Below are 18,764 nucleotides of genomic sequence, written 5' to 3'. Positions count from 1 at the left end.
TTCATAGTGATTCAGGTCAATTCGGGCGTAAATGAATTATTAATTTGATCGGCAAAGGAATTTATTCCCGCGAACAATAAAATAAAACATAACTTTTTAGGCCAAAATTACCACCGCAAAATTGATTATAACAATTTGCCTAACGAATCAGGTGCGCTTTTGACGGTCGGACCGCGAGCGAATTTTATTTTCACGCACCAATCGAATTAACGGGTCAAAACAAATGACACGTTTATTTTCGATCGGGTCGAAAAAAGCCAATCCAATTAAATATTCGCTAATATCAGCCGCATTAAATCACCGACGCTTTTTCCGGGCATCCGTTACACTTAATTGTGTTAGTTAAAATCCCCTTTGAGACCGCTTTCAATTCAAATTCGCAAAGTAAACTCGGCGAAAAATCTTGACAGTTGCTTTGTGCCACTTTCAACGAATTATACGTTGTCCGTAATCTCGAGTAATACAATCAAAACACAATTAACTCGTCAGGATTATAAATAATTTAATTAGTTGACTTTAACAAAAAATATCCCGGTTTTAATTCAAAGCATTTTATAATTATTATAATCCAATAAAATAATGTATCAAAATAAACTACAGAGAGAGAAAATCGGAGAAAATGTTCGTGGGCAATAAAAACACAGTTATTAAATCGGACGAGATTGAAATTATGCGCAATATCCGGTAAAAGTGGTCAATAAAAATAAAAATCTGACCGATCCTGTAAAAAGCCAACGTCGAGATATCAGATGAGACCTGTACAAGTTATCGGCCACTCGATCCAAACTGCCGACATTGAAATGAAACGGAATGAATGATAATGGATTTCTGTTTTTTACGTCCTTTGATGCATTATTTAGTCCGAGAGTTACGGTAAATATTCAACTTTATTGTGAAAGTTATGGCAAAGTTTCGCGTTCGGTTCCGTTTTTATTTAGTGTTATTGACGGATGCAGATAGATTTACGGCGAGCTTTCCCATCGAACTTTATATTATTAGAATTAGTTTTTTTTTCCGACTGGACGGCACATAAAAACGAAGACAAATGTCTGCCGGCCTTTTACTTACAGCCAAGATAAATATTTTCGAGTAAGCATTGTTTTTATTCATGAAACTCTGTCTGCTATCGGACTATAAAAAACAACATAAAAATTTGGCCTTTTATCAATGTAATTAAATAAGATATTACAGTGTTTTCTATTCATCTATCGTTCACTTTGAATTTCCATCTTTTATACTGTTGGTAAAAATCAATTTATGATACGTGTATTAACAAACATTAAACTAGATTAGTTTTCGAGATAATTCGCCTAAAACAATAGTTTTAGAAGTTATTTAAAAAGTTTTAAAAGTAAAGTGAGGTAAGAGAAAGACGGGATACGGAAGCAAGTCGGAAGATTGACCGAACGATACGAGCCTTTGTCAGTCAGTATTTGAACATAAAAGTTATCTGGTAAAACCGGGAGACCAGTGGACTCCGAAACGACTTGACTCTAATCTGGCCTCCGAAATTACTAATAAACCATAACAATAACGGAATATCCGGGTCTCGGTGTTGTTTCTCCGGCTAATTTCATCCCTGGAGAAGATCCACACAATCCAGAATTGCGCTTTTGCATGCGACATTGTTGTCGGACGCCTCGGGATGGAAGGACAATTTTATTTAATTCGAGTAAGATAACGAACCGAGACAGGACCACATTTTGGGCAACAGAGAAATCCATAGACAATAATTCAAATGGATTTTTTTCGGGAAGGTGATAGACATTAATTAACGCAATTATGGATTGTCTAAATGAATTACCATCGAAGATATAGCGGAGAAGCAATCAGGGCAAGCTGGCGCATTTAGCGCTGGCGTAGTTCAAATATATGCACATAATTAACCGATCGCAGATTGCCGACCTGCTTAACACGTGCTTAATTGGCAACAAGCAACATGTGCATATTGACAAGCCCCCGTATCAACATGTGCACATCTGATCGCCGACAAATATTCGTCATTAACCACAACGTGAGACAATCAAGTCCAGTTTACTTGGAACGAGAAACCGAAGGACGACAAATAAATAAATAAAACGGGAGGAAAGGAGTGAAATGAAGTTAAAATACGTCGCAGTCGTATCAGTCCAATCTGTTACAGCTTGTAAAAGTATGTGGGAAAAAAGGGATTGTGAAAATCTAGCGACTACTACAAAACGTCGTATTTCGCGACGATTTATTATGTGTACCATAAAAACTGACCCACATGAGCCTTTATGAATCCACGTTATTTGTATTGTACAGAATTGCCGCAATGTGTGTTATAAATTTCGGACGGTCTCCAAAGCCAAAAATCTTCTTCCGAGTGTCAATCACTTTTTAACACTGTCGCTTTCGAACGACGCTAGTAAATCGAATACTCGTTTTTATGCCGTTCTTAATTTAACACAACACCGAAGCGCGTGGGTTGAAAATAATAATTGTAAAGGTTGATTATTTCGTGACCATCGTTTCCATATCTATATTTGTTCGGGGTTATTGGTCGACGTTTTGTTGGAGTTATTTCCTAACGTTTCGCTAGCACGAATGACTAGCATCTTCAAAGGTCTGATTTGGTTCGTGTCACTTTGACATCTAATTGACAAATAAATGACAACTTATACAACTGATGTTCTAGAAATTTCGTTCTGTTCATTGGATGTCCTTATCTGCTTAACGATTTTGATGATTTTGAACACAGATGTCTATATTTTATCAAACTTCAATCTTTATAGATTTCAATTGCTGTCTTAATCGTTCTCTTGTGATATTCAGTTGTCGAGGCAAGCAATTGTGTATCTTGGAATTTACCGATAGAATTAAAAAAATCTTCTCAAATTCTCAACCACATATTCTAATTGTTTTTCATTTATTGTTTGAACTCACAGATAACTCACATATGATTTGGTATTATAAATGGTATCATTTAAATGTCCAAAAAAAGTATTCCAAAGGAGTTACATCAGGGGAGTTTGGTGGCTAAATTCCTCTACTAATTATGGGCAAGAGCATTATCATATTAAATAAATAACTCATTTGTGATTCATCCTGGTGAAGTCGGTATTGTTCAGCAAACTTCAAACACATATTGTAATTGTTTTTCATTTGTTGTTTGAACACCATTTGTTATTGTATCTTAATAATTCACAGATGTTTTGGTATTATAAATGGTATTATTTAAATGTTCAAACAAAAAGTAATCCAAAGAGTCTCAATGGCAACATTTCAATACCAATATCAGAGTATTGTTCTAGAAAAAGAAAAAAATAGACTAGATTTTTAAAATTTCGATTCGGAAACCGATTATGTTGAACGTAGTAAATCTAGATCTTCCTAGATTGCAATAATTTAAAATTAAAATACTTGAAAACAAATATTACATTATAATGAAAAACCTAAACCATTGAATTATATGTAGAGCATCGCTACATATATAATTCATTAACAGTAATAAAAATAAAAAAAAAAATAAGTAAAAATGCAAATAACTCGAGATCCCTCGAATGTTGTAACAAACTGACAACGGACAATGGAAAACCTAATAGAACATCTCCAAACTTTGATGACAACAAAGATATACGACACTCGTGACAGGGAAAACATTACATAATCTATACATATAAATAAAATTGGAGTGTCTGTTTGTAATATTGAAATAACCGTTCTTTACTATATGCATATGAATATAAATACGGTACATACACCAAAATAACATTTTTTACAATTTTTGTCTCTCTGTTTATTTGTTCCGGCTAATCTCTGAAATGGCTGGACCGATTTTGACGGGACTTTTGTTGGCAAGTAGCTGATGTAATAAGGAGTAACTTAGGCTACTTTTATTTTAGAAAAATAAAGTAATGTTGCAATGTCCAAGTACTGTCAAGTACCACGCGCAGCTCACGCGCATGCCACCACTCGGCCGTCACGTCGGGCGCCTCCCACCAACAATTGATTGATAGGTATCTTTTATAATTCCACCGATCCGTTTTTCTTATCTTATCTTATCTTATCTTAATTCAAAATATTTTGTTACATTTTTACTGCTTTCCTTTTTTACCTTTAAGTAATAATTATAAATAATTATAAATTAAGTACATTTGTGTTCAATATTCAGATTTACATTGAAATTGATAAATTATTTATAGGTTATTTTATTTAGTTCGTAACGTAGTTTTTTTCTAATATTTAGTTATGCCTAAAAGAAAGTCAAATCTCTCTAAAAACATGAAAAAGGTCAAAAGCCAAAGATTGCGACGTGAAAATGAATCTGAACAAGATAGGGAAAGTCGTCTTACAAATTGTAGATTACGGATGTCCATGTCTTGGTCAAATGAGAGTAGTTCTGAGAGGAATGAACAATTACAATTAGATAGAACGCGTCATTCATTGTTAAGGGCTCAAGAATCTTTGGAATCTCTAGATCACCGTCTAGAAAACGATCGTATTCAACACGCTGTCGGACGTGTACAGACACACGAGTACAGCTAGTTAATTATAAACATATTCCCCCATTTATTTATTTTATTTCTTACCGAAATATTTAATTCTCTAGACATTTGTGATCTATTCTTTCCCTGTTCATTTAGAACGACAATAAGCATACGTGTTTGAACTTTCAAATAATAATCCAGTTTGAAGTGTATATTATCTTTTGACTGAATCGACAACCTATTTTGGAATCGCATCTAGCGGTGTGTGAGGACTGCCAGAGATAGGAGAGACCATCAAACAGCTTCTGATGTAGCTGAACATTCACTGTTACTTGGAAATCATAAGATAAAATTCCAAGATACACAATTACTTGTCTCGACAACTGGATATCACAAGGGAATTATTAGGGAAGTGATTGAAATCCATAAACGTGGAAACAACTTCAACAGAAAAGAAGAAACATTGAAGCTTGATAAAATATAGACACTAGTGCTCAAAAACAACAAAATTGCTAAACAGATAAAGACGACCAACGAAAAGAACGAAATTTCTAGAACATTAGTTATCAAAATTGTCGTTTAGTCAGATGTCAAAGTGACGAACCTAATCAGACCTCTGAAGATGCTAGCCACTCGTGCTAGCGAAACGTTAGGAAATAAATCCAACAAACGTCGACCAAAAAACCTGAATAACTATAGATATGAAAAATAATGTTTATAGGACGATTTCAAGATTGTGTGATCTGACTGAATGAGTCTGACGCAGTATCATTTCCCAAATATAGAGAGTATAAAAATAAATACAATAAATTTCCGCTGCATCGAATAATATTATTATTATCAGCATTGTCAGTTTTATTGGTTGGACAATTACGGTAATAAATTGCGGACGCGGGATTCGAAACGGACTCGCGGGTCCCGTAAATGGCGAAATCAAGTAAAAATCAATGATAAACGGAAAACGCGTAGCAAAAGTCCGTCTCGCGGGTGAAATTGTTTATGAATAATAATGAAGCCGGAATAAAAAGATACAGGGAACATATGTAGGTAGTCGGGTGATTTACAATTATAATTCCCTCCTGCATGTTCAGTGGCCGCACCAATTCAACGGATTTGAGTCCCAAAAGTCGTAAATAAACAAGGACGCCGAGTGAAACCGCGCGCCGCGTTACCGTAATTTAATATTCTTCCCCTTTTATTCAAAAATATCTATGCGAATTTGCAACAGATAATGTTTTCTAATTCGTTTATCGTCATAACGTATTTCATTTCGCGCGGTTGATTTATCTGTCCGCTCCCCGTTCGTTTATTTATTTTTACGTTTTCCTTTTACCCCTTTACTTTTTTTGTTGGCCGTCCGATTTTTAATAATCCGACCACGGTCACATTTTACCGCTCTATAAATTTATAACTACATTAAATCGATGCTTTTTAAAAAAAATTACACTCTGTACGTGCTTTTTATTTATTACCAACCTTTCATCTTTTTCAACTTTATTACCGTTTATGACCTCGCCTTTTGCATAAAGCATGTGAAAAATTTAATTTTTATCTCAACTCATCGTAATTTATTTCTACAAAATATTGATAACTATTTATTATTATATTTAATAACATTTAATGTTAATAAAACACAAATATTTATATGTTATAATGATAACAACGAAATGTAACTAGGTATTGCCAATTTTCATACTTTTAATGATTTTTGTTTTAATTTTTTTTTTCCACCAAAAATATTATATATAATAACTATATTAAATCGATGCTTTTTCTTAAAAAAAAAGAGAATTACACTCTGTATGTGCTGTTTATTTATAAGTAAATTTCATATTTTTCAACTTTATTACCGTTTATGACCTCGCCTTTTGCATAAACCACGAGAAAAATTTAATTTTTATCCCAATTCATCGTAATTTATAAAAAAATAGTCATAATTAGTTAGTAGAGATCTCTACAAAATAATAATTATTTATTATGATATTTAATAACATTAATTTTTATATAATATAATAATAACCACGAAATGTAACCAAGTATTGCTTATACTCATACTTTTAATGTTTTTTGTTCACTAAAAATATAATGTATAATAACTACATTAAATCGATACTTTAAAAAAAAAAAAATACACTCTGTACATGCTTTTTATTTATAACCAAAATTTCACCTTTTTCAACTTTATTACCGTTTATGACATCGCCTTTTGCTTAAAACACGTGAAAAATTTATCGTAATTTATACATGTATGATATAATAATAACCACGAAATGTAACAAGGTATTACTTTTATGTTTTTTGTTATCAATTTTTTTTCCACCAAAAATATATGTTATATTTTCAGAAATATTTCGTACAAGTTGATTATCGTCGCGTCTAGACCTTCTTTTACGTTTTGTTTTAGCGCACTGTACTACTTTACACAACGTAAATAGATAAAATAGACAAAACCATTGTTCGACATTTTCCCTCTTGTCTTTTCACGTCACATCAATGCTTTTGATACAGAACAAAAGATAACACGTTAAGAGAATTCTAAAAATTGAATGTTCACAATGTTAAAAATAAAAACAAACGAATGAGAAATCAAAAAAACATCCATCCAAAGTCTAAGAAACGCCCACAATTTAATGGGAATAAACAAAATCTCATAAAATCCTAGTTTTAATGAAAATCTCACTGTTTAACTAAGAACATAATAACAAAATAATCATGTTTTCAGCAAAAGTTTTAAAAATGATAAACCGTTTTCACGTTCGCCGTTTTGAATGTCCCTAATGAAAACCATGGGATAAACCCACATAAGCCAATTTTAATACCGGCCCAACATAATTCATGTGTTATCGTATCGCGTTCTGCGGTCGCAACGGTTTAAAATTAATAATTTCATGGAGAAAAAGGGGGCGCACAATTCTTTCTGTGGCTTTTCGCCGTCCGTGGATTATGTGGTCATTCTTTAGTCGGGGCGCAAACGACCCACCCCAAAAACCAAAACCCTCGACAAACAAAAGACTCGGAACTGTTGTTTAAGGCTTCCGAACGACTGCTGTTTGCTTTGAGGGTCGCGCATAAAAAACCGTTTATTACATATTAATTTCGCGTTATTGTCGCTTCCACTGCGCCTCGAACCAACAAGAGACTCGAAGGAAAATTTCGGTGAATGTTTTTATATCTCAGGAAATATTTCCTGTTTTCATTCAAGTAACGTGTGTCAATTATACTCGTATAATTCAAAGTTGAATAACTCAAAACATTTCAATCCATTACTAAAATAAATCGGATCGTTAGGAACAAGATAATTTGTAACATGAAATCTGTCAAGTATTACAATCCATTTATCACTCCCCATAATATAAATATCAGCGAGAACTAAACGCAATGAAACCTTTCGAATAGTAAAGTTGCATTTCATTTCGCCATTACCAAGACAAACTTGTATGATTGTGTTTCGTCCTTTTGTAGGGAAGCCCATGGTGACGCCGCCCACAAATAAGAGTGTAACAGCAGTTTACGGACAACCGTTGACCTTAAGCATGGAATTCTGCGCGAATCCGCCCTACAGCAAGGTATTCTGGATCGCCAAGGACAAGAAGGTCTATCTACCCGGAGACGCCGATAAGAATGCCATCGCTTACGGCATCACCGTAAGTTTCAAAGACAAACGGACAAACGGAGTTCACTTCGAAAATCGAGATACGCAGCTCTAAACTTATATTTTGACATCCCAAAACTTGTCTCAAAATTCACACATGTCAGGATGGTCGCAACTTAAAAAAGTCAGAAGTCAAAAGTCACAAAAACCGATTTATATAAAATGAGTTTTACGCTAGGGATATCAAAATATAAGTTTATACGAGTTTAGAGCTGGGTATCTCAATTTTCAAAATATTCACCTCATTTTGACTAAGATGACTGGACTATAAGGTCAGATTAACTAGTTATTGTTTCGTTATCAGAACGCCACGGACCCCAATTGCCACAACTCCGTCTTGTTCCTGACGAAGGTGACCAACGACGACATCGGAGAGTACACGTTTCTGGTTCGTTCGTCGAACGGCATCGCCGAGGGCAACTTCCACGTGAACATGACCTACGCCAGCGGCTACAACGTCCAGGACGTGAAGTCGGGCGAAAAACGGACCACCTTAGCCGCGATTTACATAAATGTGATTGTTTTAATACTACTATTAATAATAAATTGTTACTACTGACTGAATTAGAATATTTACCGAGACACACCACGTAAATGGCATTTTACGAAAACGACTGATCCGCCAAACATTTCATTCAGATGATGAACCAATTGCATTATTCTTTTTGATGAGAAATTTGTTCGCCGGAAAACTGTGGCTACAGTTAAAAGACTTGTTTTTGTTGATTGTTTAGATCCAAAAAGTAATTTGTCAATTAGTTATGTCTTGATGGTGGTTTGGTAGACAGTCGAAAAGTGAATGCTCAAAGTAAAAAATTATAATAATGTATACCCCAGCAAGGTCCAATGAACGCGTCGGACTCCACACAAGAATTTTGGTGCGCTTTTTGGACTTGCACACTTATGAGAGTAAAATTTTAAATGTATAGTTTTTTATTGTTTTTGCAACAAAAAAAATGTGTATAAATTTGTTAATAGGCAGCGCTTGAATGTAAAAAACAACATAAATGTAAGGAATATACGATAATAAAAATATACGTCCAAGTGTTTAACAATTTATTTTTCCTTCTATTTTAACCAGAAATTGCTCCTAAAGATATAAAATATTTTATCAAATAAAATATATTCTTTTGCAAACTACTGTGATACGGCACTGTAATCTGTATCTGAAGTACTTATCTTTAACAAAACGCTAGCGCCATCTAAAGCGAATACGCTGAAACATTAAAATATTGCAATGAAGATATAGTAGGATTTCGTAATCAACATATTCGTTTCTAGATCACTTTTCAAAAATAATAATTACATCAAAAACAAATAATAATACAATAACATATTTTAAAAATGAGCGACACAATTTAATAATAATAATTATTATTATAATTTCGCAGGGGATTGTAATATGTTATAATATTTATAATCTTGTATTTAGAGTAAGTGAAAATTTCCATTATAACTGATATTTTATATTTTTCTTGATTGAAATTTAATATAAAATAACAATTTTTGATTCTCCAGATGTATCCCTCATTCTCTGGAATTAGAATTATAGAAAAACTGCCATCTATTGTAGAAGAAGTGAATCAGTTAAAATAATTTACAGAAATGTGTAAAAATATTTATTTATCTATTATTTAATTTAAATTTTAATAGATGTTGCCAATGTCTCAAAGTTATATTGATTTACTAATAACATGACTGTGATCGTGGTTGCCTGACTATTAAATTAAAATTAAAATTTAGTTTAATATTAATTTATTTCGCCATTATATTTTTAGCAATTTCTTGTTATTATTAATATTTATAAATATGCCTGTTGGAAACTAGCACAAAAAATAATTAGTATTACTACTTATTATATAATAATAATTTATAAATTAGTTGTTAGTGTTCAATATTTTTCAGTTTATTATAATTAGATCGAAAAGCACGAAAGTTTGTAAATGGTAAACTCACGTCTTCCATTTTCACAAAAGAAACAAAAAAAAATAATTGGTTATATAAGTCGCAAACAAAGAGCACGATATCCAGACGCAGACTACGAATCCTGCATCTTATCTCCAGTACACGGTTCGTTGCAAAGCGATCGCATCGCATTCCACTTCAAGATCTATTGTTGCAATAATCACCATTGAAATGCACGTTTATCTGCTCGATACAAATTGCAAGGATCAAACCGAATCCTAGGCATATTTCTCTCCTCGTCGCCAATTTCGAATTTTGGAATTTAAAGGTGGCCCACTCAATTCGCAAATGGCCGTCATAAAATCGGTGTTGTAAATTCGAATGGGTGCCATAAACGTCTAATTAACAATTTAATGGTCGCATGTTACTTTATTAGTACGGTTTTAACATCTGGTCAGGCGTTTTGCAGATATTTTCATCAATGCTTATGAATAGCAACGTTCTGAATTTGCATAAATTATTATTAAATTTATGTGGACGCATTCGTTTGTTTAGAAAACACCAGATTATATTGATGGATAATATTATACATACATACATACAACATATTAGGGATTAATATATTGTTCATGCATATATTATATTATTAGTAATAGTCGTATATGCAATAATGCGCGTTTACAAGACCAATAGTAGTCATCAATGAAACCCTCCAACATGACAGGTTTGATTTATAATCACAAGCGTTATGCGCAATCAATTGTTAATTTCGAATTTGTCAACGTTATGCATATATCAACCGCAGCACAATATTTATTTTAGATATTGATTTCGAATGTAACGCAACTTTGAAAAACAACAACGAAAACAATAAATAGAGAGCGTATGGGTGGTGGAAACGCTTTGTCAAAATTAAACCTGCAAAGCTAACTGCATCATCCCTTTGCGGAATTAAGGACGTGTGTCGCACGTTCCTAATTCCATTTAAAATTTCCCTTTGAATCGCACAAATCGACTTTGAACTGGAAAAATGCTAAAATTGTTTGCGTCAAATCCTTCCACATTTATCAAATATAAATGTGGTGTTTTAGTTCGAAGGCAAGGCGAGGAGAACCTTCTCTACGCCTTCCACGAAGGGTGTAAATTGCCTTTCATCTTCGGGGAATTCGGTCATAATTAAGCCGAAAATTATGCAGAAATGCACAGGCTTATTGGCCTAGAATTAATCTATGTTAGTGGGTGAAAAAGTTTTTGGCAACAAATTTTTCAGATTAAATTTTTACCTAAAATTATCATTTTCTTCAATAAATTTAATTTTTTAGACAATTAATCCACAAATAACACATGGACTGAAATGTCCCAGGCCCTAACAAAGAAAACACTTTTTTTTGTTGAAAATTAGCTTTATTCATCAACATAATCTCCATCAAGAGCAACGCAATCATTCCAGCGCCGCTCTAAGATTTCAATACCACTTTTGTAGAACGATTTACCTTTTGCCTCAAAATAGGCCTCAGTTTCAGCGATAATTCGTGCGAAATTTATTACCGACGAGCATTCTTTTTGAGATCTGCGAACAGCCAATAGATGCTGAGAGCCAAATATTGCGAATACGGTGGATGTGGGAGCAATTCGAAGTTCAATTCTTGTAGTTTTTCCATTGTTTTGATTGACTTGTTACACGGTGCGTTGTCCAATAACGCTATATAATATTCACTGTTGATGCTATCTCCTTTCTCTAAATAGTCCATGAATATCACACCACGCTCATCCCGAAATACCGATGGCATAACCTTTTCAGCCGATTGTTGTCCTTTTGGGTACTTTGAACGAGGTTCACCAGTTGCCGTCCACTCAGATGACGATCGTTTTGATTCCGGAGTGAAGTGATGGATGCATGTTTCATCCATTGTTACATATTCACGCAAAAATTCCGGTTCGTGACGTAGAAACATGGCCAAACACTGCCCACAATCATCAACACGTTCTTGTTTTTGGTCAACATTGAGCAAACGATGCACCCACTTTGAACAGAGCTTTCTCATAGTGCTCTCAATGCTTATGCAATTTAAAGACAATACGATCTTTTAATATCTTTACAATGTCAGCTAACTTCACTTTTTCGTCCACTGCGCTCTGCATCATCGGTGACTCTACGACCACGTTTGAAGTCAGCAAACCAACGTTTTATTGTTGTTTTCAAGCTATTACTTCGCTTGAATGGTATTTTTTCCCATCAAGAAGAAATGTAAAATTAAAACACGAAATTGTTTTTGATTCATTGTTTTGAAAATAACAAAAGTAGCGTCACTCTTAGCACAATAACTCACAAACTAATTAATAGAATATCATGAAAATTTAACAGCTGTCTTTTAAAGGTTTGCACTAACTGAAAGACAGGTGTCCATGTGTTACTTATATTAGTTTATGATAAAAAATTGAATATTTTTTGGTGTAATTAATTGAAAAGATGATTTAATAGCGTAATAAACGGACTATAAAAATAAAAGAAAAATTGCATGGAGGTTAGCGAAATTTAATTAAGTGTAATGCAGTTTAAATGTAGTCTGAAAAATATGTCTGGGGTAGGTAATGGTCTCCCTTAACGATAAATAATAAATATCGCGTTGTGGCATTAGTCTCTGGGCCGAGACGGACGCTTGGAAATAGGGTAACGCACGCAATAAAGGTAATATGCCTTTCTTCTATTAAGTTTAATGTGTTTTCGTATATGTAGCGTGGCGAAGTGGGGTCTCAAAGTGCCCTCACCTTTCCCTCGGAAAACGCTTGGAGGGTGCGTCGCACGATGAAAGAACGTTTTACCTATTGAAATTATTGAGATGTGAAGTCGACGTTCGTTCTGTTCACAATCAGTGAAGAAAAATGCTTGTAAAATACTCCGATGATTGTAAATTAGGTCGATAAAATCTCGCATTCAGTTCCCTCAATCTGAAATCAATTCTCCGTCTACATTTTCAAAAGTGGTTTTTTGATGTACGTTAACGATGAATCCGAAATAAATGTGTGCGTCGACAATAAATCTTGGAAGGAACTGGCTGTGTAAATTTCGCGATAATCCGGGCAATCAGTATCGCATCGGCTGCTCCTAATTGCAGAGCGAGTGGAAACGTTCGCCAATCAAGGTGGGATCGAGTTAATATGTGGCTTGCGGTTGATTATCAAAGTGCCCGTGTGCACCATGTTAAATTCGGATGCGGAACTGATTTACATAATGCCCAGATTCACCCACCAACTAATATTATCAAAAATAAATCATTTTCGCAATATCTGCGTCCTTCGGAATGATGTATGCCCCAAGGTACGAAACGACGGGGCGACGCATTAAATTTAATCGATATTTTCGCCAGGGTTCGAAATCGTTTTTTTACTTTGGATGCAAATGTTTTTACACTTGGATATGGGATCACAATAAAAATTAAAATTTTATCTGTTTGTTTACACAACTCAATACAAATGCAAAAATTTTTTGTTTTATTCATAATTAGATTGAAATGTTCATCATTAGAGTAAACATAAATAAAATGAAATTTTATAACTAACAGATGAAGTGAGTGTTTCAATATCTATATTTGTTCGGGTTTATTGGTCGACGTTTGTTGGAATTATTTCCTAAAGTTTCGCTACCACGAGTGGCTGGCATCTTCAGTGGTCTAATTTGGTTCGTGTCACTTTGACATCTGATTAACAACTAAACGGCAACAATTTTGGTGTTTTTGAGCACTGGTGTCCACATTTTATCCAGCTTCAATGCTTCTTCTTTTCTGTTGAAGTTGTTTCCTTGTTTATGGATTTCAATTCTCTTGTGATATCTTATGATTTCCATTCTTCCATCTAATCAGTGCATGTTTAGCTACAGCGGACTTGTCTGAATGTCCTAGGCTCCAGTTTCGTTTATGTTCCTTAATCCTAGTCCCAGTTTAAAGTTTTGTGGTACCAATGTATATTTTCCGCAAGGGCATGGTATGCGGTATATCCCAGAAGCTGTTTGATGGTCTCTCCTATCTTTGGCAGATCTGAAACTGTATTAAATCTTCCTTGTTGGTATATAAACGGTATCGATGTTACGTTTTAATAAGACTTTTTCAATTATATCGGTAACTTTAAATACATATGGGGGAAAAGCTTACCAATAGTGGGCTTACTAGGTGGATCTTTATTATTAGTATGAAGTCTCATTGTACGTCTTATTTTTCAGCGTTTGTATCCGATGGCCGTAGTGTTCTTGTTCTTCAGCGAGGTGGTGTGTGGCACATATCCTTTTGACTCGTACGGTTAGTGTTCTGATGACCCCTTGTTTTTGGACTAGAATAATGGTTAGATAGTTTATGTAGATACCAATCGGTGTGTGTAGGTTTTTGGTATACTGTATGGTCCAAATGTTCACTCTTTTTACTAGGACATCTAAAAAGAGGTATTTTATTCTCTTTCTCTAATTCCATTGTGAATTTGATAGTGTTATGTTAAGAGTTTAGGAGTTTTAGAAACTAATCTAATTTTTTTTTTGTCCATGTTTCCATTTCCCGAAAGAATCATCCACGTAACGATACCAAACAAAAGGTTTGTGTATAGAAGTCTCAATCGCTTTTTATTCAAACTTTTCCATAAAGAAATTGGCGATCACTGGACTAAGAGGACTGCTCATTGCTAATCCTTCAATCTGTTTGTAGAATTTGTTGTTTCAAACGAAATTGCTTTCAGTAAGGCACGTACGGAAAAGATCCACTATATCTGGAGGGAATATTTCTGATATCATGACAGGAACTTTAGTGAAAAGTGACACTACATCGAAACTGATCAGTCTATTTTCCACATCAATATCTCAACAAAATAAGTGGAATCTTTGATAAAGGTTGGGGTGTTTCTAACATGAGGTTGTAGCAGTTTGGTAAGATACTTAGTTAGGTTATATCTTGGTGACCCAGGAGTACTAACGATGGGTCGGAGTGGTACATTATCTTAATGTATTTTGGGCAGACCATATAAGCGAGGTGGAAGCGCTTGTGATTTGACTATTTTTTTTTTTTTTTTTTGATATCCCCTGGTATGGATGATTTCTTTATTAATAGATTGGTGTTTCTTAGCTTTCTTCCATTTTGTTTTTGTAATCCTCGGATTTCATTACATCTGTTGTATTTCTTTTATCTGAATGGACAACTATGATAGTTTTATCCATGTTCAGAGATCTGATCGCTCGGCACTCCAAGATTGCTTGTCGGTGGCGTGGCTTTCATTAGAATGTTATAAGTTTCCATGCGGATTTCTTGGGCTACATTTTTTGGTAAAGTTCTAATGGCAGCCTCAGTGTTGCTAATAATATCCTCTACCGGTATTTTATTATTTTATGAGGAGTAACGGCAAAGTTTCCATCTTTTGCAAGTACAGACGTTTCTTCAGATGTCAAAGTATAATTTTAAAAACATTCATAATATATGATTATGAAAGTTTTTAAAATCTCGTATAAAGTACATTAAAACACTTAGTTTATTTAATATTCGTTTTATAAATAAATTTTCCATGACTGATGTCGTACTTTTTTGGTAACTGTAAATTCTGGTTTCTTGATCATGTATTTAGTAAAATAAAAATTCAAATAAGATGTTTAAAGAGCGGGTTTAGCGTCAAAGTTTCGGGACGTCGCGTCGGAATATTGAAAAAGGAATAAGTAAGTAAAAGCAACTTATTCGAATGCCCTAAAAAGCAGTTGAGTAGTTTAATCTGTTTTCATTTTAAAGTGCTCGACAACATCGGCCAATAACTTAGTATGCGAACTCCGTACTTTTCGCACTGGTCCCGTTTTTACAAAAACCCTCGTCACACAAACAAATAATCTGGAGATTCCTTTCGCTCCCAAATCCAACTAGAATAAAAACGTTTTTCTCTTCTCATTATCCAATTCCAAACCTCACGTTACTTTTTATCACGTTGATGAAGAGTCTCTTTGGAAAATGTGAAACACTGTGTTTGATTCCAATAACAGGGAACCTTAATTGTCGATTTACTTGGAAGGAAATTAGTGGAGTGTCATAACCAGTAGTGGCACATTTCTCGGCCGGAATATGCAATTCGAATATGGCAAAGTTGTCGGACATATCCAACATATTGCTTTATTTGTGAAAAGGGACCGATGATTTGCATTCGAACGTGTTGGGGAATATATTACGTTTCTGCACGAACTCCGAAATTTAAGACACGGTGGTGCATTAAACCGTTGTTTCGTACCTTTAATTCTGAAATATTTCATTTTTAAGTGTGCGGATTACTTCCAAGTCGCCGCTAACCACTTTTAAACTGGGATTTACCTCGTCAACTGAAAATATTCATCACATCTGCGGGTGATTATGAAATTGTTCATTTCTACGTTCGTTTTGAACAAATGTTGGAGGGTTGTAAAACGTTTTCTGTGCCTTAGTCATCTGTTTTTCCGCCACACATAAAACCAAAGTTTTACGTTTTGTCGAAACATATTTGGGCTCGGAGAAAGGGTGAGTTCGCAAAAAATTTACATTCCTTTACGCCTCCTAAAAATCTTTGTAAAGTACATTTATTATACGGATTTTTATGGTTAATCCCTTTGAACGTTGAAATCTGTGACATATTACGATTCGAACTTCAATTATGGAATAGAAAATATAAGTACAGTATAAAGTAAGAATGTTAAAGAAAAATATAACTAAATTTAATAATACAGTCGACTCTCGTTAATTCGAAAATCGAGCGACTCTTAAAATATTGCGAATTATCGAGTATATGGAATATCAAATGGTTCGAAAATTTTTAGAGAAAAAATATAAAACTTCGAATCAAAGAGAAAAAGTGCCTGAAATGCTTTTTCATCACTTTTGTTTTGTAGACAGAAGCTTTGTAAGGTGTCGAATGAGGCTCTTGATTCCTTAACTGACATTTCTGCCAAAGGTTCTGATTACCGTCCTCATCTTCATCGTTGCTTTTTTTCATTTGTATCTGTCGAGGATAATCGATCGATAATCGATCATCGTAGTATGATCTTCATCCACTTGAACATCCGTAATTATTGGAAGATTTTTTTGATCTTCTTTTATAAAACCGGTTTTTTTGAAGCAATTGAGAATCGTTAGGAGTGTTACCGTGATATTCGCGTAAAACGAGCAAAAAAATTTGTTTGCGATAGAACGTCATAAAATTATGGATAATCCCTTGATTTAATGGTTGCAATTTGAAAGTTGTATTCGGCGGAAAGAAGTAGAGTTCCACGTTGGGGAATGTAGGAGGACTGTTGTGGACAGTGCAATTGTCTAAAAAGAGTAAAATTTTCCACTTTTGTCTTTTCATGTCCCAATTAACTGTTAAAAGCCAATTGTTAAAAAATTATGTCGTCATCAGTACGAAACGATTTCTCTCCTTAGAAATACCACGCTTTCATTGATTTTCCTATCACTAAGGGTTTAAGTTTTTCCAACCCGTCCATATTTACTGCAATGTTACTACTATGTTTTTCTTCATGACATTTTTCATCTTTATAAGTAAGCGTCTTGTCCAATAAACATTTAAAAAAAAACCCTTCACTTGCCACAAAGTTTTTGATGCTTAGAGTAGACGCGAACTCTTTTGCCTTCTCTTTTAACAAGTTTCCGCTAATAGACACTTTTTGTCCTCCACACTGTCTTAGCCAAATGAGCAGGCTTTCTTCCAGACGAGGAAATTCACCTTCAGTAGTTTTTTTCCGTACTCCAGCAGTTTGAGCAGCACAAATTTTCTTTTTGTGGTTTATTATGGTTGAGAGAGTGTTCAGAGGAATCTTAAATTCTTTTGCAACATCACTTTTCTTCTAACCCCCCTCTGCATTTTCAATTAACTTCTTCTTTTTAGTAATCGTCAATCATTTATACTTTTTGGAACTCATAATTAATACAAATTTTTATTTAATCTGTATACAACCGACGAAAGAGTAACAGTAACTGAAACTTAACTAAACAAACCAATTCGTGAAGAAGTATGTGTCAAACTAATCATTAGAAAAACAAAGACTCGTACACGATGATACAAGTTTATCTTCCTCTCTGTAACTTTGAATTGTCGATTGTTTGACGCCTCGTTTTGTCACATTATTTCGTTCGAATTACCAAGTGCTTAAAAATGTATTCATTTTGTTCGAAATATTTTCTAGGGAACCCGTGATAACTTTGAGTTACAAAGGGGTTCGAATTATTGAAGGTTTAAATTAAATATTCGTTTCGTTCGGTTCAAGTTTAAGTACACGTGGCTTAATAGCCTATAGAAAATTTATCATAATAACATAAAACTGAAGCGTCCATAAATTATCTGAATTTGAAATTGCACGCCTAGTTTGCATAAATTTGCATTTAATCCACTGCATAATAGGAAGTGTCCTTAAATTTATTCCGAAAAGAGGACGATACGGGAAACAGGATATAGGAATGTCCGTTTCAAACGACACAAAAAATTGTTCTAAACTATTTTCGAGATTATTTATGCGTTTTATTCGACTAAAATATAATTAAAATTCATTCGTTTACATAGTTTGAATAAACTCGTAATTAAATATAAAATAAGGTAATTTTTAATTTAATTTAATATTATGTTAAACAAATATATATAATAAAATTAAATATATTCACTTATACAAACATTTTTAAGATAGTACTGTTTCAGTCTTTTAAGCTTTTATGATGATGAATTATTGAGTTGGGAACGTTGTTTGTAAAACGACGACAATCTTCGATTAAATTCCACCAGCA

The 18,764-nt window shown here is 33.9% G+C and overlaps 1 protein-coding gene across 2 annotated transcripts in view; it reads left to right on the top strand.

Annotated features, from left to right (window-relative positions):
- LOC109599020 (CD166 antigen homolog A) overlaps positions 1 to 9,152 on the top strand; it is a 140,749-nt gene extending 131,597 nt beyond the window's left edge. For both annotated transcript variants that reach the window (XM_049962608.1, XM_049962607.1), the window contains exons 8-9: positions 7,914 to 8,095; positions 8,408 to 9,152. In XM_049962608.1, the coding sequence (XP_049818565.1) occupies positions 7,914 to 8,095; positions 8,408 to 8,662 (437 nt within the window). In that variant the 3' untranslated portion in view covers positions 8,663 to 9,152. The remainder of the gene's footprint in view (positions 1 to 7,913; positions 8,096 to 8,407) is intronic.
- Positions 9,153 to 18,764: the final 9,612 nt, after the last annotated feature.

This window comes from Aethina tumida, chromosome 2 (genome assembly GCF_024364675.1).
Source record: "Aethina tumida isolate Nest 87 chromosome 2, icAetTumi1.1, whole genome shotgun sequence".
In the NCBI taxonomy this organism is placed as follows: domain Eukaryota; kingdom Metazoa; phylum Arthropoda; class Insecta; order Coleoptera; family Nitidulidae; genus Aethina; species Aethina tumida.
This window is presented reverse-complemented; position numbering and strand designations above follow the sequence as displayed.